This window comes from Sarcophilus harrisii, chromosome 3 (genome assembly GCF_902635505.1).
Source record: "Sarcophilus harrisii chromosome 3, mSarHar1.11, whole genome shotgun sequence".
In the NCBI taxonomy this organism is placed as follows: Eukaryota; Metazoa; Chordata; class Mammalia; order Dasyuromorphia; family Dasyuridae; genus Sarcophilus; species Sarcophilus harrisii.
The window spans coordinates 117,515,529-117,539,552 of record NC_045428.1 but is presented as its reverse complement, the minus strand read 5'-3'; the positions used below and the strand labels follow the sequence as shown (position 1 = coordinate 117,539,552).

The following is a 24,024-nucleotide window of genomic DNA, read 5'->3' as shown; positions in this document are numbered from 1 at the left end:
CCTACCACTGATCACACCTTTGGCAAACTAAAAGCACTCTCCAATAAATAATCTGTCCAAGATTATGGACAGATTTCTCAAAAAATATATAAATTTATAACTATAAGAAATCTCTAATAAAACTCAAATCACTAATAAGAGAAATGCAAGTCAAAACAACTCAAAGTTTTCCCCTTTGACCCAGAAAAAAAATTGGCAAAGATGGCAGAAGACAGAATAGCCAATACAAAGGGATAGTAAAAAGATGGAACACTAATAAACTGTTGATGGTTTGGTGAATTGGTCCAATGATTCTGGAAACCATTCTGAACTATGCAAGTAAAATGACTAAAATGTCTATACCATGTGACCCAGAGTTTCCATTAATAGGTATAAATGGGAAAAAGTTAATGACAAAAACCACATGTTTTCCAAAATATTGATAGTAGCACTTTCTGTGATAGCAAAGAAGTAGAAACAAAGTAGATGCCCATTGATTGCATAAGTATAGGCTAAATTGCATGGCAAATAGGGTAAAACAGGATAAAAGAAAGGAAAAGAAAAACAATCTCTTTGAAATGGAAAAGGAAGCTTGACATATATAACTTATATCAACTTGCTTAGACCAGGGAAGAAGAGGAGAGATAGTGTTTGGAACTCAATTTTTTAAAATTATTATTAATTTTATGTGTAATTGAAGAAATGATAAAATGTTAAGTTTTAAAAAGAAGAAAAGGAAAACTTGACTTCAATCCACTAAATAAATTTGCCAACTTATTTTTTCCCACAGATAGCTTGTGGCAAAGAATAGATTCTTTCTTCAGTCAGTCTTCAGAAACCAAGAATTTGTAAAATTGTTACTCTCATTACCTCCTATCAACTAGCCCACTGGTATCCCTCAGAGGTCTCCAAAATTATTGGTCCTAGCAAAAGGTTAAAGAGAGTTGCTGGACTTCACTTTTGCACACTAAAGTCAGAGCCACTGTTTAATTTTCTAAAGAAAGCATATAAATTATAGAGGCATTACTAAGTAAATTACAGGAAGGAAGAACTATTCCTACTCCATTACATTCACCTTATTGTTCTTATTAAGTTTCTATTCAGACATAAAAGCATCATAATGGATAGTCAAATCAAAATTCATTTCTACCCAAAATAATTTCAAGGTAGATGAACAAGTTTCCATTCTTTCAAACTGAGGAAATTTGCTACATAAAAATAAATCTATTTTATAGCTTCCCATGGAAATTAATAATCTCAGAAGCATGACTGTAGTCGACCCACCCCCACCCTGTTCAGGCTAATAGATTTTTTTAAATAAGTAAATTTTTATGTTTTCACTTGAGTAAAAACTCAATGGGTAAGATAGCAACAGCCTATAAATTTTGAGCCATCTAGACCTTTTACTCTCCCCAAATGTAGGTATCCACAATTCAGTATGCCCAATTCTGCTCCTAGGCTATTATTATCACTAGAAAAAGCATGGAAACCCTTTGCCTCTACTTTCTTATCATCTCTATTCTCTTCAACCTTTTGGAGAAAACAATCTTTATTATCTGAAGGACATTAGGGAAGTTAATGTACATTGCTAGGACTTGAAATAAATGACCTAAATAATCTTTTCCAGCTTTAGAGCTATAATCCTGTGAATCTATAATTTGATTTACATCCCCACCACTCCATAGATCTCTCAGTTATCACTGACCTTTTTATCTCCAAATACAATGGCATTTAGGGTTGAGAGGACTTATAATCCTTGATCTTTCTGTAGCATTGTCCTTCCTCAGTTTACTATCCCATTCCTTCCCTTACAAAACACTATATTCTTAGTTCTCCTGCCTCTCTGGTCCTCCCTTTTATGTCTCTTTCCCTTAATGTTAGCCATCAACACAATCCCTTAAGATAGGTGATTTGAAAAAATTCTGTTTTCAGCTCCCTCCTCATCAAGTTAGATATATTTTTCCCTTCACAATTTCATTTACTTCCACAGCTTCATCCTTCTCCATGCAAATGGTTTTCATATCCATACTGCTGCTCATAACCTTTCTATACTCAAGACCTATATCTCCAACTGCTTAGAGCACATCACCACCTAGATATTTCAGCAGAACCTCAAACTCAACATGCCCAAACCTAAACATATTATTATCTCTCCATTAAAACTTACTCTTTTTTCTTCCTTCAATATTTCTGCATTATTGAAACTACCACTCACCCAGGATATCACAATCAAAACCATGGTTTTATATTTGATTCTTTTTTTCTCTCCCCTTTAATATATTATCATTTATTATAACCTGCTATCTCTAGCATACGAACTTTTATAAATGTACTTTCCTTTGTATTCCCATTAGCTCTATCCCAGTAAAAGCTATCATTATCACCCATTTGGACTGGTCCATTGCAATAGACTTTCATGAAGCTATTACAGATTTACCTTACTTTTTACATATATCTAACCATATCCCTTTTCAGTCTGTCAATCAAAAATCATTTATTAAGCATTTACTATGTGCCAGTTACTGTGCTAAGCATTAAAGATAAAATAAAAGTAAAAACAGAGTTCCTGTCCTCAGGAAGCTGACATTCTAATGGGGGAAAATGGCTATAAAGTACTGTAGTTAAAAATTCTTCAGGGTCTATAAAATAAGAACGAAGAAGAGAGAGGAACAAGAGGAAGAAGAGCAGAAAGGAGGAGGAAGAAAGAAAAAGCAGGAAGAGGATGAAGGAAAAGGGGAAAAGGAAGAGCTGGCATTTATACAATACTTTAAAGTTTACAAATTACTTTTACAAGTATTATCTCATTTTAGGTGACTTTCCCAGAGTCAACCTGCCCATAAATATCTGAGACTGGATCTGAACTCAGGTCTTCCTCACTGCAAGAAGTCTGTAATGAAAATTTCCTCCCTGAGCTCAAAAAAAAAAACCCTTCATTTTTACAAAGCAGCTACACATCATAGTGGATAGAGTGCAGTGCCTAGAGTCAGGATGAATTGAATTCAAATCCAGGCTCAAATACTTACTTATTAGCTATGTGACCCAGGAAAAGCCATTTACTTCTGTCTGATTTCGTTTTCAGAACTGTAAGATAGGGAAGAAAATAGTACCTCCTTCCCAATGTTGTTATAAGGATCAAATGAGATGATAATCATAAAGTGTTAGTATAGTATCTAGTCCAAAGTAAGGACTATAAAAATGTTAGCTATAATTATTATCATTATCATCATCATCATTATTATATGTCATACATCACTTTAGATTATAGTAATTTGTCTCTTGTCATAGCCTCCTAATATAATATCCCATGAAAGAAAAGACTATCTCACCTAAATTTTCTCTCTTCTGATACATTTAAGTGGTAGGTCCTACCATGGAGTATATGCCAAAGTACTTTGAATGAGACTTTCATATAACTCCTCTGAAAGTGTCAAAAGATAATTTTTTAAATGTCCTTTTCTTTAAAAAAAAAAAAAAGCTATAAAAAGCAAATTAAAGATTATAGCCAAGGGAAACTCCTAAGTAGTGGTACATGGGCCAAAAGGATGTCAGCTCTGAATCATTTCTGTGAGAATACTCACCAGTAAATCATGATGGTAACTCTCTTCATTGTGCATTATCTTCCTCTCTTCTCTTACACAAATACAAGAAAGTTCTAGCTTCCTCTAGAACTGTTCTCCCTAATCTCAAAGTTTTTTCTTCAAAGCCATTCCTTTAAGTAACAATTCAAATTCCTTATCCACCTTGATAGAATGTAGAATAAGCCAGGTTAAAATAAATAGCAAAGGTGAGTCTTGAAGGAGTAAATAAATCCCTTTAAAAGCCATAAAAATAGAAAAGGAAAAAGGGTATAAAAAGGATAAAGAAAATGAGTAAATACAAAAGGGAAGCCTAAAAAAAAAAAAAAAAAAAAAAAGACAGCTAGGATTCCAGAAAAGCCTTATCAGAAAAGCTGATGCTAAATGAAGTGAGCAAAACCAAAAAAAAAAAAATTGTACACAGTAACAACTGTGAAGATCAACTGGAATGGACTTGACTCTTTTCAACAATGAGATGATTCAAGACAATTCCAATAGATTTGGGATGGAACATGTCATCTATATCGAAAGAGATAATCATGGAGACTGAATGTGAATCTAAACATACTATGTTTACCTTTTTGCTGTAGTGATGGTTTGTTTGTCTTCCTTGTGGGTTTTTTTTTTCCTTTTGGTCTGATTTTTTTTCTTGTGCAGCATGACAAGTATAGAAATATGTTTAGAAGAACTGCACATGTTTAATCAAAAAAAATAGCTAAGTAGTATAGCGGATAGAGTTCTAGGTCTGGAATTGGAATACTTGAATTCAAATCTAGCCTCAGATACTAATTAACGTGTGACCATCAGCACGTCAACTCTTTGCCTCAGTTCCTCATCTGAAAAATGAGCTAATGAAGGAAATGGTAAACCATTCCAATATTTTTACCAAGAAAACCCCTTACAAGGTCACAAAGATTCAAACACAACTGAATCTCAATAGAAAGGAAAAAGAAAAGAAGAGGTGAAAGGGAAATAGAGATAACAATGAAACCCTCAAATCCTTGCTTTTATAATGTCTATGAAAGAAGAGGTATAGGCTTGTGGTACCTGCGTGTGTTCTTTTACAACACCAGTTCAGCACCATTTCTTAACTAAACTTTTCTTTCTCAAATCAGATTTTCAGGGGACACAATGGTAGGAGGAAGAATCAACACATTGATTAAGTTAGGATCCAAAAAAAAGAGAAACAAAGGCTGAAATGTTGGACCAATATTATAAGAGGAAACATAACAGACATAAATGTAAAGGCTCATACTTTGATTCCAAAAAATCAATATTACATATACAAAGATGGGAGGTTAAGAGGGCAAAGCAGCAGTTAATATGAAAAAATGAAGCTTTTAATTGGCTATTAACTCAATATGAATGAAAAATGTGACAGAGAAGCCAAAATTGGTGCATTAAGAAGCATGAGGCTCTAGTGAGACCATATTTAGAATCCACCATGGGTGAATGAGAATAAACCATGGAAACTTTCATAAAGCATTTGAATTGTATTTTAAAAGCTGAGCTTTTAAAAAATTGACCTCCTTTCATGACATCTTTACATACATTCTTGTCTCTCATCCTGTCTTTTTAAAATGTTCTGTATTATGAATTCTAAAGAACATTCTTTGTTAGTAAATTAAAATATGTAGGAAAACATTTGCTCTAGATTGTTTCTAGATAGAAATCAAAATTTGGATAATCTTTTCACTACATAGCTCCAAATATAAACACTATCTTGTTTTTATAATCCAAATATTTCCCAATGATATGCTTCTGTCTAATCAGAGAATGATAAAATTATAACTTAAACCTCTAATTGCCAAAAATAATAAACTACCAAAACTTACAGTTGTCCTAAAATCTGTAGGATGTTTCCCCTAATGGTCTACACTTTGAAAAGATAAGCCAAGTTTGGAGTCAGTGATTAATTTTATTCAAGCATGAAATTACTAACATCATGCCATAATTCAAAATACAGGAAATGAATTCAGTTATGAAAAGTGATTCACATATTTGAGTGAGTCTAAATAAAATTTAGGTTGTCATCCTTCACAGTAAGGAAAATTCTCTAATCCAAACCTCAAATTATTTCAACCTAGCTAATCAAGTTGCTATTATTCTGCATAGTAACCTTAAAAACATAGTAACTACAGACAACTAACTCACTTGGGTTCTGTTAATAATTGGAACCAAATAACATACCATTTGGGGGCAAATAAAGGAAACTAGTATCTATGAAACAGCTCAGTATCCAGATTAAAAGAAATGATACTGTATTTAATATGCAGCATTTATTTCTAGGTTTTTTTTAGCAAATTATTAGAAGTTAGCACCATCATGAGAGCCAAAGTCAGAATAGAAGCAGGTTATTAAAACTCCTCAAGGAGACATGTAGAATCCCAAGGCTGTCATCTCCATTACTGCTGTATTAAGTAAAGTTTTCCCCAGTAACAGGCACCCTGAGCCAAACTATATCCTGACCACAATATTAAAATGAGATTTCCAGACCACCTGTGAGCTTCAGTAGCACTGGCACTTTTACCTATAAATGAGCCTACTCTTAGCATCTGTAAGTGCTTTGACAGTAGAGCATAAAATGCCTGAATTTTATCACACATTGCTTGGATTTTTCAAAAGATGACTAAAAAATTTATATTTGTATCCATTTTATTAGCTTGAACATTAATATTTTAATAAACTAATTTTTAACTTTTCTTTCATGTAAACGCTTTCTGCCTGGTTATTATTGTTTGGTGTGGTGTTTTATTTTAGTTTTGGGAAGATTTTTTGTATGCACCCTGTCTTTGCACAACAGATCCTTCTAAACAAACATTAAATCCAATTCCCTATAAAGGACATTCCTTGAAAAAGAGACAGAGACAGAGACAGAGACAGAGACAGAGACAGAGACAGAGACAGGAAGGAAGGAAGGAAGGAAATGGAAAAGGAAGGAAGGAAAGAAATGGAAAAGGAAGGAAGGAAGGAAATGGAAAAGGAAGGAAGGAAGGAAGGAAGGAAGGACAGACAGACCAGTTCCTATAATATACTCTGCCACTTTAGGATTATCTCTGTATGTCTTCTATAGTACTAATAGTAATACCATAGGCAAGTCATTTAAATTCAGTGAACCTCAGTTTCTTCATCTGCAAAATCATAAAAAAAAATTATGTGTTCTACCAGTTATAACGGAGTTGTTAAAAGAAAAGCGTTATTTTATAGGAATTAAGCAACATATACCATATAGCCAATGGTGCCAGACTGCCAGCAACACTGCAAACCAACACTACAAATGTCCCTTCAGATAAAATGTGTTAAAAAATAAAAGTATGAACAGACAAGGTAGTAAAGTAGCATAATTTGGTCAGTTGGGAATCCAAAAGACATGGGTTCAAGTCCCATACCTCTGATACGGATGAACAAATCATACCATTTTTCAAGGCCCAAAGCAATTCTCTGAGATAATAAGTTAAAGTGAGTCTGTTTGCAGACAATTTCTGCATTGGAAAGTTTCCCTGCCAGGGAGTTTCCCCTTCTGATGAAATCTTAGATCCCACGCAAACAATAACAATAAAGAAAAAAAAATTAAAGGTGGGATGAAACTAATAGAAAAGAGAAACCAAGAGAAAAGGAAGAACTTCCAGAAAAGAGGGAGGAAAAGATAAAAAAAAATAAGTATTTAAGAAAAAATAAGATAAAAATTCCTCAGATATATCCTTAAAGCCTTATTTTTATTAATAGACTCAGATGAAAGAGCCTTCCTCTAACAAACATGCATTTCAGATTCAAAGAAAGTAGGCTGAAGACAATTTACTTACCAAACCTGCTATTGGTGTAGATAAACGATTGATCTTTTTAATGATTCCAGGCTTAAGCTTATTGATCAAACTGAAAGATAATGTAGAAATAATATATTAAATTACAAGTTGCCAACATCTGTTCAAAAGTTTTTAATGAAATATCTAAAATAAGCAGAAAGAAATTTCTAGATTTCCCTCACCCTCATTTAAGAATATAGACAAGACACCCTCATTTAAGAATATAATACTGTTATTCAGATCCAATTTTCTCACAAAAGGGAAATAACAGAAGACAATTGTTGTTGCCCAAATTCAGAGAAAAATAATGATTAACATTTAGTATTAATTTCTAAATTCCACATAAAGAGAATCCTTGAAAAAAACTGAAAAACTTCTACTCACAGTAAATTGTATAGCTGTCTTTTAGTTTCAAATTTATTAGGGAATGGTTAAAATTAGCTCCATTTGAAAGTCAGGAAATGACTTCAGGATCATTTCAACTTAGGTCAATCCAATTGGTACTTGTCCAAAGCACAAGAAAAGAAAATTAAATGATGATGTAAAAAATAATGATATAATTTATGTTTCTCTTGATAGGTTGCTTGCATGCTAATAGTACTGTTTCTCGATGGGAACCTCATTAAGTGGAATGCTACTCCCCAAAGTGTACTGAAAAATTTAAAAGATATAGTTTTGAGAACATAGCTTACCCTTCCCCCTACTATTAGCTCATTCAAGTCTGTGCTTGAAAATTCTGATACTATAGCCTGAATGCAATTTTCAGCTTCAGATCCTAAACTTCCCCCCAGACGGGCCGGAAGGCCTAACATAATTACATGAGAGTCTATTATTATACTAAGATTCTTGTTACTTTGACACATAATGCAAATGTATTTTAATAGTACAGAAAGAGGAAAACACTTTTCAGCACTGATAGAAGTCTACAAAATTTCTGGAAAATAGGAACTATTTTTTACTTACTGGCCTAACAAATATAAGATGTTGATTATAATGGTAAGGAGAAAACAAGACAGATTATTGGACTGAAATTATTAGTAAATGATACCTACTATGTAGGGGAAAAAATCTATTTTATAGGGTAAGAGAAAGAAATTTGACTCTTTCAATCAGAGAATGTGGGTTCAAATTTTGCCTCTAACACTTATTTTCATCTAACCACTCTAGCTTCAGTTTCCTTATCTATAAAATTATGGAGTTACATTAGATGGCCTCTAAGGTACTAGATCTATGATACTAACACTAGAATTTATTAAGTATGATTTAGCACCCAGCAAAAGAGCATCCTAAAATAATGGCCTTTCCATTGAAGACTCCATAAGGAGTATCTCCTTAGCTCCAAAGAGAAAGAAAATGTGAAAGAAAAGAGATCTAATGTTTTAAAAAAAAATCACTGATATATTCAGCATAAGAAAACAGGATCAGGGAAAAAAGGACTGAAACTTTGAGTAAAAATGTGTTTAAATTTTTTTCAATCAGACATGCCTTTCTCTAATGTCCAGAAATTTCAGGACAGCCACAGAGTAGACACCCTGGGTTCAAGTACTGATATATACTGTCTATGAGACATAAGACAAGTTACTTAACCTGTCAATGAGTCCCAGGTAAGAAATATGTACCTGCATTGGAGAAAGGGAGAAGGAGAGGGAGAGGGAAGAAGAAAGGGAGAGGGAAGGAGGAGAGATTTGCAGAGTAGGGGGGAGGAGACAAAGAGAAAGAACAGTAGTTTTTATAAGTGGAAAACTGACTAAGACTGTCTTAAATGAAGATTTTCCAAGTATTTTCATACCCAAACACATTTAGAGAAGACAGTAATTCAAATGATAACACACCTACCCTCATTAACTTAAGCTCATTCTAAGCACACTCTATACATTGAGTTTGATCCCTTGACCAGTAGTGCTTAAAGATAAGTCTCCATAAATCTAAGCTGGGAAGGCCTTGGCTCCAAAATGCAAGTTGTCATCCTCCAAAGTGACAAGGAAAATTGATAATTTACAAAAAAAAAAAATGACAACAACTACAAAGTATGATACTATTCACCAGGTATGCATTTAATTCTAGAAAACAAATGTTTTGTTCTACAATGCACACAAAAACAAAATTAGGGGGAAATTATTTTAATAGGACTAGTGTCAAGCATTACAGAGAACAGAAAAAATATCCCTGACTGATATCTTGTGAGTGGTTCTTTGAGGTTGACTTATGCCCTAGAAGAGCAATATTTCAGTGACACACCAATTAGGGTCAGAAGTCAAAAGCCAGGGCAATACTGTGGAATTCAGGAAAGCTTGCCTCCATTTTTAACCTTGCTAGAGGAAGAGAGAGTTATATAAATTCCAGTTCCACCCACTTGAGTCATGGTTGACGTTGTACAAGTCATTCAATTTATCCATGTGCTTCAGTTATCTCATTTGTATTGCAGGCTTAGTAATGCTAGGAGAATTTTTCATAGCATCACTTCTCGAAATAGATTTTAGTATAGCTAAATCTCAATGACCAGCCTAAGAGAAGGTGCATAGGAGACCTTGAAGCAAGGAAAAGAAAGATGGGAGTAACATAAACAAAAGTCTTAGATAACAAGAAGTTAAGGAGTTTATTTTCTTTTGCTTTGGTTTTGTTTTGTTTTATCCCTCCTTAACACAACTTGACCAGACTAGTCCTAAGGCAGCAGCAACCTAAGGGGAAAGGCAGCAACAACCTAAGGGGGAATAGCATTCCCTTCCTTTCCCTCATGAACCCTTGAGTATAGAAAATCACAATGACCAGCAAAAGTGCACAAAGGAAAAGAATAGAAGCAAAAATCAAAACATTCCTGAAACTATGCCCTTTAAAACATTTAGAAAAAAATCAAACTTTGGAGTTAAGGAAATTGAGAAAAACTCTGCTTTATATCATTATATTGTCAGCATTTAGCTGTCAATTCTGGGTACTGAAATTTGGAGAAAAAAAACCAACCCAGCTTTGACAAACAAAGCATAACTTGTCAAGTTGGGCAATGTGAATGATATACATATAATTATGGGAAGAGTAATTGGACTATTTCTCCTAGGAATTGATTTGGGTAAACAGAAGAATGGTTTTCAGATTTAAGGGTCTCAGTGAGCTTGTCGGCAGTAGTTATTTTTGTGGGTCAAAAACACAGGATCTTATGTTTGACTTTAGTGAGAGATGAAATATAAGAATTCCCTAGTTCCAACATTTTATTCATCATGGGAAGTGACTGAGGACTTGGAAAGTAAAGTGATCTGACTAAGGTCACACAAGTTCTAAACATAACAGGATCATCACATTAGAGCTTAAAAGGACTTCAGAAGCAAGATGGTCTAATCCCTTTCTTTTAGATGAGAAAACTGAGATGAAGGAGAATTAAATAAGTTCCCAACTCTGCAGCTTTGTTTGGTTTCAATTCCAGGAACAAGATTTCCTTCCTTGATTGATACTACTTCCTTCCCTCAGTTTCCTCTCCCTTTTGATTAAAGGACTGAAGGGAAGAGTAACAAATAACTATCAATAGCTTTCTTTATAGAAGGTAGTTCACTCTATTACCCATCTATTGTTCTGCCTGATTTCAAGTATAAAATAGTTCTGCACCAGCTATTTTCCTGCTTTCCTCACTCCTTTTATGTATTGTCTTCCTCTTTAGATTTTTTTCCAATTGTATTTCATTTTTCCAAATAATGAAAAAATAGTTTTCAAAAATTATTTTAGTAAAACTTTGTGTTCCAAATTTTTCTCCTTCCCTTCCTTACCTCCCCCTCCTCCCCAAGACAGCAAGCAATCTGATATAGGTTAAATATATTCAATTCATTTAAACATATTTCCATATTTGTCATATTGTACACGAAAAATCAGATCAAAAAGGAAAAAAACAATGAGGAAAAAAAAAAAAAAACAAGCAAACAAACACCACCACAACAAAATCCTCCTTTAGATAGTAAGCTCCTTAAGGGCAGGAACTATCTTATTCATTGTATCCTCAGCACTTAGTACAATGCCTGACATGCAGTAAGTGCTTAATAAGTGTTTAACGAAATGGAAAATATCCAAGGCAGGATTTGAACCAAGGTCCTTAGGCTATTGATAAATTGCTTTTTCAACTATATCAATACTGATCATTTTTATCCAAATCCAGGTATTTTTCCAAATACCATTAGAGAGGCAAGAAACATGATTCCTAAGTATAAGATCCTTAAACCCTAACTACTAAAGTTTCTATAAAGACAGTATATGCTACCATTATTCTGATGCTTTATGATTCTATAGAAGTAATAAATTGTCATTGTTTGTCCTTCATTTTAGACCATGACATCAGGGAGATAATGCATTGACCAACATATATCTGTACATACAGTTAGATCTCAATTGGTGCAAATAATGAATCTTGTGAAATGGTCACATGATTTCAAATTCACACTGTTCAAAGTTATAAATATGTAAAACACAGTCATTGGTTCCAGACCAACAGAACTATGCAATGCAAATTCAAACCATGCAACCACTTCAGGAGAACTCATTTCTCTCATTAACTAAAACCTAGCTTTCTATCAAGTATTTTCAATTTTTTTTATTATATTTTACTTTCTACAGTGGATAAGAGAATACAGACTTGAAATCAGAAAGATTCTTCAGTTCAAGTAGCATCTTTATCATTAGCTAACTGTAGGATTTTTTACAAATTACAACTTTCCTCTAAGACTCTAAAGAAGAAAACTAATACTTGGACTACCTGACTCTTGGGGCATGTAAGCAGCTCAGTGAATAGAGTGTGTAAGCTTAGAGTCAGGGATTCACCTTCCTGACTTCAAATTCAGCCTCAAACACTTAGTAGTTGTGATACCCTGGCTAAGTTACTTAACCCTTTTTGGCTCAGTTTTCTTACCTGTAAAAGGAGCTGGAGAAGGAAATGGCAAACCATTCCAATCTCTTTGCCAAGAAAACCCTAACTGGGATTAAAAGAATCAGACATGACTGAAAAACGGCTGAACAAAAACCTGCCTCATGGGGTTCTTGCTAGGATACAGGGAAATCAAGTATGTCAAATGATTGATAAAGCACAAGAGACTTTTTAAATGTAATTATTATCCCATTAAGAAAAAGTTGAGGTCACACAAGGAGTCAGCATGACATAATAAGAAAATAAGCTGTAGAATTCCTTCCTTCCAAATCTGGTTCGACTTGTGTGACCTTTGTCAAGTCACTTAACCAGGCCTTAGTTTGCTCTCTTTTCTTAAAATCAGGGGCTAAACTAGACAGCCTCTAACATTCCCCTAAGATCCAGTTCTATGTGTTAAATTTATTATGACTTGAAATGATAACCATTCAAGTTACCTGCTGAGAGGGAACAAAACATAGTATGTATCTTGCTGTTCTCAATATTTACTGGATTTTTGATTACTCACAGTATATTCATTTATAAGAAAGTGGTAATAGTATATCCCACCTCATAGGGTTGTTTTAAGTCTCTAAGTGAGATTATGTACATAAAGTGCTTTATAACCATTAAGGCACAATATAAGTATTATCATTTTCCAAGCAGAAAATAAATTAGCCAATGGAGTCATTTTATCTCTGTGTGGTTCATTGTATATTTCCATTAATACAGTATTAATAGGATTATTAAGCATAGATTTGGATCACCAGAGATTCTAAAGATCATCTAATATAATGTCTTCATTTGAGGAAACCAGTTTGTGTCATCTTCTACATCATCATCCCTAATTTGTATGTAGTACTTACTATGTACCAAACTCTGAGCTAAGTACTGTTCAAATATTTCATTTGATCCTTACAACAATCCTAGGAAGTAGGTGCAATTATTTTCTCCATTGAAAAGATTAGGAAACTGAAGCAAAGTTGTTTCCATTAGTAAATGTGTGAATCTGGAGTCTTGAACTCAGATCCAAAACAACTATCTACTATCCACTGAACCATCTACATATGATTTCTTCTAATCCTATAATTATTAGTGCTCTTTCCTCATTCCCTTCCTTAACAACAACAACAAATTATTTGGTATTAAATTTGGTACAAATCCATCTATGTAATGTTCTTTTCCTCCAGCAAAATATAAGCTTCTTGAATATAGAGACTATTTTGTCTTTGTCTTTGTAATTTCCAATACCTAGCATACCTACAGTGGTCACTTAATAAATGCTTGTGGAAATGAATTGAAATGATTTACCTAAGGTCACATAGTTAAGTAGCAAAGTTAGATTTGAAGCTTATGTCCTATTACCCCAGAGCCAGTAGCGTTTCCACTACACTGCCTACCATTCTCGTTAACTCATCCTACTCTAACCTCCTCAAATCTTCCCCTAGGCTTACATTCTAACTCTTGATCTATACATTGTACTATGTATTATTGGTCCAATTAAGTCACAAAAAAGTAACTAACCACTCAGTGAAAATTAGAATAAAATGATGAAAGATTAATACAAAGAAGAAAACTCTTAGTTTGATCCTACAGATGTCATGGAATGACTAAATATGCCTTTATGTAGCACTTTTCACACCTAAAATATAAATCTCTGAAATCTTTTTTTAGTCACAACTAGGAAATTTAAACATAAAACATAAAAGTTCGTGAAAAATAGAAAGAGGAAACATAATGCCCTTAAGAACAAAAATTGTGGCTAACAGAAATTGCCTACGTTGCTTTATGAACAGTTTTTTATCTGTCATCTCTCTAATAGCACTTTAGCATCAGGCCATTTGCAAGGTTCCAATAGGAGTTTTCTTCTTTCTACTAAATTTTAATGTCTATGCATATTTTATTCTAATTTGTATTGTGATTATTTATATACATGTCTTATTCCCTTTACGCTTTTATGTTCCTTAAAAGCAAAGACTGTTAATAAAGATTTGTTGAATGAGAGAATAATTGAGGTGTCACTTGAGCTGAATTTTGAAGAATAGGTTAGAATTAGGCATAATGTTGTTGTTGTTGAGTTGGCTTTAAGTGAGGGAGGGCTATGCAAGGTCAATTGCCTAACTTTTCCCTCCAGAGCCATCTGGGTCCAGTGGCAAGATATAGATCAAAATACTGGAGATGGCAATGGGAGACCTTGGCCTTTTTAAACGAATGTCTTCAATAGGAATCAGTTTAACTGAGACAGCACTCATTCAGTGATTAAGGCTAAGTAGTAATTTTGACAAAGTAGCTCCTCTTTCACCCAAAAAAAAGTCTAAATAAATAAATGAATGAATCTGGGAGAGACATAATGAGTAAAATGGGAAAGAGAGAAAGTCTTGAAGCCAGAAGAAATATGTATTAACACTGTATTAGTGAAGGAGTAAAAGCAACAAAATACAATGTGTTCAGAGACTACTCATAAGATACAGATAAAGATTGACTAATCATGTTATCATTAGATATAAAATGATTAGATCAGTTAAGAAAAGCTAATAATCAGAGATGTATATTCAAGAAGATCAAGGTTCTGAAAAGAAAACCCACCCATGATACCAACTAGCTAGGCATTTCAAGACTGTTCAAAATCTCAATGCCCGGGACACAGAGAAAGGTGCTGACTTATGTTGATAAAGTTCCTCAACCAGAGCTCCCCTGCAACAGTGAAATCAAAAATGCAATAAAAAATTTTGGTAAAAGCAGACATCTCCTAAGAAAAACAGGCTGTTGCTGTACAGCCAGGTCCAACTCTTCATGATCCCATCTGGGCTTTTCTTGGCAAAAATACCTCATTAGTTTGCCATTTCCTTCTCCCACTCATTTTTTACAGATGAGGAACTGAGGCAAACAAGATTAAGTGACTTGCCCAGGATCACATAACTAGTAAGAGTCAGAGGAGATTCAAACTCTTCCTGACTTCAAACCTGGCACCCCACCTACCTAGCTGCCCAAGGATTAAATATATATAAATTTCATTTTACCCATAATTTAAAAGCTCTGACTTATAAAATTTTCCTTAATAATAGAATGACTATGACATTTGCCATCACATTTTAAACTTAGTTGAACAAGCTTATTATAGAATTTCTTTCCTCCAAGTCATTACAATTTGTTAAAAATGAATGAGACAAATCAAACTATCAAAGGAATGCCATACAGAACTCAATAAAATAATACAATTTAAGTGGAGGAACATAATATCTAAAATATCAAGGGAAATAAGGGGGGGAAAGAAGTAGGAATGAAAGGGATTAGTTCTGCCAGACCTCAAATTATATTAAAAAGCAACACACATGAAAACTTTGGTACTGGTTTAAAAAAAAAATTAGAGCACTCAATCAATTGAATGGTCTAGACAAGGGAAAATCAGAAGCAATGGAATTCAATAACATTATGTATTAAACCCAAAAATATAAATTATTTAGGCAAAAATTTCTTATTTGATAAAAAAAAAACCTGCTATAAAAAGTCTGACAGAAATTAAGCTTAGACCAACACCTTACTCCATATTTCACAATAATTTTAAAATAACTATATGATCTTAATTTTAAAGACTATACCAAAAAAGAATTAGAAAAGAAATAAGTCTACATCTTTTATGGCTATAGATAGAAAATGGATTCTTAACCACACAAAGGTAGATAAAATTGCAAAGGATATAATAGTTCATTATGATAACATGAAAGTGAAAAGCAATCGCACAAAAAAACTAATGGATCTGGTTTAATAAGGGAAACAGCTAAATTCTTTGTAACATATATCAGACAAGGATTTCATAGCCAATATGTATAGACGAATAAGGGAAGAACAGATATATAGATATGTGTGTGTTGTGTATGTGTGTTTGTGTGTGTGTGTGTTTGTGTATATATATGCGTACCTAAAAGCCATTCCCTAGGAGATAAGTGGTCAAAAGATTGGAACAGTTCTCAAAAGAAACAAAATTATTAACAAGCATATGAGAGAATGTTCTCATCATTTACAATAAAAGAATTCAAATAAAAATAATCATAATATTTCATCTCACATCCAGAAAAATGGAAAAAAAGACAAAAAGCATAAGAATAGTCAAAGTTGGAGGAACTAAAGAAAGATAGGCAACCTAGTGCATCATTGGTTATAATTATTATTAAGTTATCATAATCATTCTGGAAAGAAATTTGGAATTACGCAAATAAAATCACTAAAAGTTCTATATCCGTTGATGCAGCGATTCTATTACTAGGTTTATATTCCAAGGTGGTTATTGTTGAGAATAATCCATCTCCACCAAAACATTTGTAGCAACACTTTTTGTGCTATTTTGCAACGAACTAGAAACAAAGTAGATACTCATCCATTGAGGAATGGATAAACAAACCACAATATATAAATGTAATGCAATATTACCACATTGTGAGAAATAATGAATACAAAGAATATAGAGAAGCATGGAAAAGTTCTTACGTAAAGTGAATTTTTCCCCCACTTCAATCTATTCTCCATAAAGATGCCAAAGTGATTTTTCTAAAATAGAAGTTGAACTCATTTCACCCCTTCTATTCAATAAGTTCCAGGGGCTCTCTATTACCTCTAGATTAAAATAAAAGTTACATAACTTGGCACTTAGAGTTCTTCATAAGCTAGCTCCCATCTAACTTTCCAGACTTATTACATATCCCACTCCCAAAACCCTATGATTCTGCCAAAAGGGATTTTTTGCTGTTCCACCACAATGCTCTATCTCCCATCTTCATGCCTTTGTGCAAACTATAGCTCATTGCACTCACTCCTCACCTCCACCTTTCAATTCTTGGGGTTCTTTTGAACTTTCATGAATCAGCTCAAGTGCCTTCTGCAAAAGGGTTTTCTTTGTTGTCCTACATACCACTGTCTTCTCCTCAAACAACTTGGCTTACATAACTGCAGCTTTCATAACCTATTTCAAAGTCACTGTAGGTAACTGTTATCAGTCTTTTGGAGAAATAGAAAAGAAATTCAGCTACTAGTGGCTAACTGGAATAAGCTAAAAAGAGCCTCTTTGAGGCACGTAAGAGTATATGGACCTAGTTGCTTTACATGAACAAGTGTACTAACTAGGGAGAAAATAACATTTGAAGAAGACTTTGGAGAAGTCTTTTGGAGAAGACTCACTGAGGGGAAAAGTTTAACTGTCTCATTCTTGAAGAGAAGTAAATTAAGTTTTATCTTATTATGTTTTATCTCCTTATGTGGATAAAATCACATAACTGATATTTTTGAGGCAAAGTATTATACTGAGAGCATCTGAGTTATCCACATTATGAAGAAAGCTGCTTTGTTGGATAGTAATATTCAAGGAGTTGAAAGTGAACAGTGAATGTGAGGAATCCTAGTTAGCAACTTCTTTCCTATGCTTTGCCAAAGAACTTGGTGCTAATTCATTGATTAAAGAGGAGAAATATTTATGTTTTAAGTGATTTCTAGATAATATGAAAATATTCCTATAAATTGCTTTTGAATCCACACACACATATAAAACAGTCAGTAGCAGATTATGGGGAATATGTATGTTTTACTTCTAAAAGGATCTTGTAAAAGAAGAGCTCACAGCCTGTATTTAATATCTATTCTTATCCCCAGTGAGATTGCTACATGTTGGATTATTATCACTGACACACATTTTTATCTGTTTTCCACATGTTTACATATGCCTATATATATGTCTATTTTCTCTCCCATTAGAATGTAAACTTTTTGAAGGCAGACAGTTTTGCTTTTGTCTTTGTGTGACCATCGCCCAGCATGTGGTAGATACTTAATAAATGTTTGGAGATTGAACAGCTTAATAAAAATGAAATTTAATTAAATGTTTAAAATTAAAAGATTTAAAAACAGCACCTATTTTCAGAAATTTTATAAAGGTAAATAAAATGTACTTTATAATACAGAGAGAATGAATATATTTGGAGGAGGAGTGATGGTAGAGGAGGCACTGGTACAGACATCTTCTCATAAAAAATATCCTTCTATAAATAAAGATCTGAATGTGCTCAGCACCTAATACTGAGAGAATTGCCTTGGTCATATTAGCTATATGACTCCAGGTGAACCACTTAGCCTTAGCACACCTCAGGCAAATCCCAAAGGGTAATATTATGGTACATTAAAAACAACAAATATGAGACGTAAATGCAAAAGTAGAAGGACCTATACAAAGCCATAAAAAGGGAAATCAGTAAAAGCAGAATCACATGAACAATGATTATAATTGTGTAAGAAAAGGTGGAAAAAAGAAAGTAAGACCAAAGAAGGCAGAACTCTGACCAGACCTAAAAAAGAATGCAAAACAAAAACATTTTTCTTTACCTGCTTGTTATTTCAGTTGAGGATAAAGAGTTTGTTTCATTTTTCTTGTTTGTCATTTTTTTCTATTAAGTTTACAATAAAATACAATTTTAAATTTAAGATAGCAGCCCAGCAGGAAACAGCAATGCCTTGTTATTCACTGGATGTTCCAATCAGCTAGGCCTTCCCAGGCATGAATAAGATTGCATGGATTAGAATACAATCTAAACACCTGTATTTTTTCCAGAGCGGGGCAAAACACCTAATAAGGAACTATTTCCTCAGTACCTGTAAACTTCTTGGTTTTTATGTTTTTTTACTACTTGATAACTAAATAGCAATATATTTGGTAGCCTTTATAATCCTGCACATTTTATGTTAAAAAATATTCAGAAAAGGGAAAACAGGCTTTATCTGTCAGTCAAATGAATCCAGGAATACAAAAAAGGCTAAGGATCCCTGCAGTATTAAAATATTATGAATTATCATCAGTAAGCCATAATATATAAACAATATAAGCTTAAAGCATTGTTCAAAATAACAAGCTAGGCATACTCTAGTACCTAACCACAATAAAATGCAATTATAATTAATAGAACTTTGGCTTTTCATATACTGTAGTAAGAATACCTTTTAAATTCTGATTATACTAACTTAGGCTATTAAAAACCTCTGACTTATCTATGCCCAAGGATAACCTTCAATATTTTTTTTTTCTGAATAGATTTGCACATAGCTATTTACAAGTTCTTTACCCTTTAGACTGTCAGCCCCCTGAGGAAAGAGGATATATTTGCCTTTCTTAGTAACCTCACCCATATTTCTTGGCACATTGTAAGCTCTTAATAAGTTCTTGTTGACTGAATGACTGCATACTCTGACAATGCCTTTCATTCTACCAACTAGACCCCACTCTCATTTTCAAAGTGACTCTTTTTAATCAAAAAAAATTTTAAGGACCCGCTTGAAACTTCCTCTAGAGAAGTGCTCATCTGTCTACTTAGCACTTCAGCTTAAGAGAGAATTCTATTCTCTTCACAGTCTCAAAAGTGCTTCTCTCCTGCATCTGATTTTGTATTTCCCTTCCCATCAAAGCTTAGCTCAAGCACCAACTACTACATAAATTTTTTTCTTATTCCTACTCTACCCTACTCCCAATTTCAAGGGCCTAATTTCCTTATTTGTGTACAGATTTATGTGTATTTTTGTATATGCTTTTAAAAGTATGTGTCCTTTCCTCAAATAGAATTTAAGCTCCTTGAGGGCAAGGGCCGTTTCATTTTCATCTTTGTATACCCAGAGACTATTATGTTGCCTAGGACACAGTAGGCATTTAATATACTTATTAATTGATTCTCCATAAGAAGGTAAAAGGACAACATCTGTGAAATGAAAAAATATATATGCATTGAGCCTAAAAAGGTAGCTAGAAGTCTAATTATAATATCTTTAAAAGTCAATCAGATCCTAAAGTCAGCTAGGATTCACTGGAATTTCTTGAGTAGGAAAATAATACAATCAGCCTATGCTTTAGAAATAATGTTTTGGCAGCTGTGAAGGATGGATTATAGAAAAGAAAGGCTGGGACAAAAGGATTCCAACAATGCTACCAATGCTTCCGATGATGTTCAAAATATTTTGGGGATTCTGCTTGAATTGTCCTCAAAGAATGTGGCACATTGTAATGTATATTTATCCTGTTTGGGGTAAATATTCAGTCATTCACAAAAATCAGTAAAGATAATCAAGTTCAGCGGTAACATTTTGAAAGGAAATTAAGCTCCCCAAAGTATAATCATAATAGTTTTGAGGTCATCTTTCTGTTTCATAAGCTAAATCTGAAAAAAAAAAAATATCAAAATGAATTCCAAATGTATTTTGAGCAATGGAACCATTGGAGCATCATTTCAATAATGTAAACATTTTGAAAAATAGTAATTTTTAAAGTATGTTTCAGTGATATCGACTTGTCTCATTACTTTACAGGCATAGTGTATCTCTCATTTCCATCTAAAATTAAAACTTGGATTTTGTTTACAGCTTATTTTGCAATGAATCTTTGAAAACAGCATATAAATCTCTTTGGATTACTTTCAGTCAGCCTTCCTCCTCACCCCCATCGCATCATTAAAAGAATAGTTAAGCAGAAACTGTAGTTTTCATTGCAACCTACTAGGATTAAACATTCAAAATTTATTATCACAAAAGGCATTTCAAATAAATGACAACAACATTAGGATGAAATCCAAGGACAAATACTACGCCTCTTTGACCTTGTTCGTTTTGGCTTTCTATAGACATCTGTTCCATACACCTTAATAACCACTTACTACAGTATCACTATGTTCTGTGAGATTATACAACATTGAAGTACTTCAAAATGAGGTGACAATAAAAACACAGACTATTTCCTAGAGTCCTTGTCCACATCTCTGATGGCTGGGCTTAAGTACATTCCTCTCATACCTGGGTGGCAACTTCAAATAATTAAATGTTCCTAAAGTTTGGGTGTGCTAGAGTTCAATTTATTGCTCACTTATAGGATCACAGGATTTAGAATTGAAATGGATCTCAAAGATCATTTAGTCCAAGCCCTTCTTATACAGATGAGGAAACAGACTCAGATCTATGTCTCTTGCTTCCAAACCTTTTAACTAGAACTGGGATAGTGAAGGATGTTGAAATCATGCCATGTAAAAATAAGTGGATAAAAATGGTTATTTAGTCTCGAGAAGAACTGGTAGTAAAAAGAAGGAGGCACATGATAGCTCTTAAAATACTTGAAGAGAACTATCATGAAGAGGAGATACTAGACTGACTCTGTTTGGTTCTAGACAGAAGAACCAGGAACACTGGTGGAAGTTGATATGAGACAATTTAAGATTGATGTCAAGGAAAAACTCTCAGCAATTAGAGCTATCCATAATACCCAGAAAGTACTTGGTTTCATCCCACATATCTTCAAGCCAAGTTATATGACACTTATCGTGCATGCTGCAATGGTAATTCTATTTTCGCATATGGAGTGAAGTGGATGGGACTCCCAATGATAAAATTGTGTGATTCTAATTCTGTTAACTAATAATAAAAACTAGCATTTATAAAGCAAAATTTGCAAAGTACTTTATTATTTATTACATCAGTTTATCTTCACTATAACCCTAGGAGGCATGTTGCCATTATTATCTCTATTTTATACTTGAAGACAAACTGATTAATGATAAACAATTAGATCACAAGTTAATTTCTGAGGCAGGATTTGAGCTCAACTTCCTGACTCCACATCCAAGACTCCATCTATTGTATTATATACTTATTTCACCTACACCATCATGACACATCTTTTCTTTTCTGACTTTCTTTTTCATCCTTTCTGACTCTCATCAACTAAAGTCATAATGCATGAGCCATATTTATTATTAGTGCTCCCCTAAAAGATATCATCTTTAAGCAGCACAAAATATCTATTGCACAAGGCTAACTCATTCCAGGGCACTGTGATTCTGGGGCTGGCATATAGTTGTATTTTGGCTCCTAAAAATAGAGGAGCAGTGTTACACACAGTAGAGGTTCACTAAGCATTTGTTTAAAATAAATAGAGAATGCATCAAAAAAAAATTGTTTAGAACTATCTCATGATGACCATATAGAATCCTCTTTTTTCCATTATTTTATTTATTTGTTTGTTTGTTTGTTTTTGCTGAGGCAATTGGGGTTAAGTGACTTGCCCAGGGTCACCAAACTAAGAACTGTTAAGTATCTGAGGCTAAATTTGAACTCAGGTCCTCCTGACTTCAGGGCTGATGCTCTATCCACTGCACCACCTAGCTACCCCCATGTAGAATCCTCAAGAAAAAATTACGTTGCTGCTGGTTATAATATAGTTTTCTAAATTGCATTATTTAGTGTTGTAGATTTACATGGCCGATGTATGTTTTCCTACACCACTATAATTAGTAGAAAGTTTTCTTATACCATACAGAAATATATACCTCTTTGCAACTATGACTCATTGCTCCTGGGTCTGTCCTAAATCAAGAAAGACAACTTGATTCCCTTTTTTTTTTTTTTTAAAGGGATTGTCCTTCAAATGCCTAAAGTTATCATGTCTTTCCAGAGATTTCTCTTCTCAATCCTCATATAGCATAATCATACTGTCTCACCACCCTGCTAAGCCTCTTTTGGAGGCTTTGTGGCCCAGTAATGCCCTTCCCAAAATGTGATCCCCAGAACTAAACATACTACTTAAGATGTGGTCTGACCAAGACAGAGTATAATGGGGCTAACAACTCCCCTAGTACTGGACACTATGCCTGTAGTAGATGCAGCCAAAGTTCACGTTTGCTTTTCTGGCTGCAACTTTGCATTACTGATTCACATTTGGTTTAGGAGCCACTAAAACCCACAGATTTTTTTTTTCCAGTTATTTAGTCATTATTCTCCCATTCTTGAGTTCAAAACTCAGCTCCACAAGCTTTTTCCTAGTTTCCTTCTACTAAAATTCATTTGATTCATCACATTATATTCAATCTACCAAAATCTTGTGAGATGCTCACTATCAGCCAATGTGAATCTCCCTACAAATTGACAGATTTTTATTAAGGACTATTTAGAGACTTGTCCTATCAAATTGCTATTAGGGTGCCTATGGATCCAAGAAACACAAATCTATTCATTCTTCCAAGGGACAAATGGATTTGATAAATCCACTTTAAGGCCCTAAATTTAGTATACATCTCTCCACTGTAGCCACAAATTTTCTGGCAAATACTTTGCTGAAATCTATCTAAAAATATGTGTCTCTGTGTATGTATGTGTGTATACAAACACACAGAGAACATATTAATCTATAAAACTAGCCTGTCAAAAAAGAAAATAAGGCAGTTTGTATTCTTTTCTTCCTAAGCCTACTTGTGGCTAATAGCACACATTTTGTAAGAAAGGTGGCTAGAGTTCAAGTTACAGTCTGGGGCCCCAGAATAAAATAACATAAGGAAAAAAATAATACTTTTTAATAATTAAATACAAACAATTCATATACTTACTCACACAACAGGACACCATTTTCTAGAGATGCTCGAAAATCCTTGTTTTCAAAGTTTTTCTCAGTAACTGCCTAAAAGAAAGATTTCAGTGTTTATTTTATTTGGGGCTGGCAACAAGTTGGATAAAAATATCTCAGAACTGAATATCAAACTGCATAATTTGCATTTAATATTGTACTTGGAAAATTTTTCACTAAGTACTTTCCCAGGAGGAGAAATTAATTTCTATTCTTTATGCCTCATGAAGAGGTTAACTATTTCAGCATAAGCAACTACACCTAGAAGAGGGGAAAATTACCATTCTGCAGCATAACCTTTTATTAAATACATAAAATGAGCTGTTAAGTAGATGTTAGGAAATAGAGTAGCAAGTTTCTAAGAGTAGATAAAAGGTGGAATCTATA

The 24,024-nt window shown here is 33.6% G+C and overlaps 1 protein-coding gene across 14 annotated transcripts in view; it reads right to left on the bottom strand.

Moving 5' to 3' along the window:
• LMO7 (LIM domain 7) overlaps positions 1-24,024 on the bottom strand; it is a 229,116-nt gene that overhangs the window by 126,610 nt on the left and 78,482 nt on the right. For all 14 annotated transcript variants that reach the window (XM_031958503.1, XM_031958502.1, XM_031958506.1 and 11 more), the window contains exons 3-4: positions 23,621-23,691; positions 7,358-7,427 (exon numbers count right to left, since the gene is read on the bottom strand). In XM_031958503.1, coding sequence (XP_031814363.1) covers positions 7,358-7,427; positions 23,621-23,691 — 141 coding nt within the window. The remainder of the gene's footprint in view (positions 1-7,357; positions 7,428-23,620; positions 23,692-24,024) is intronic.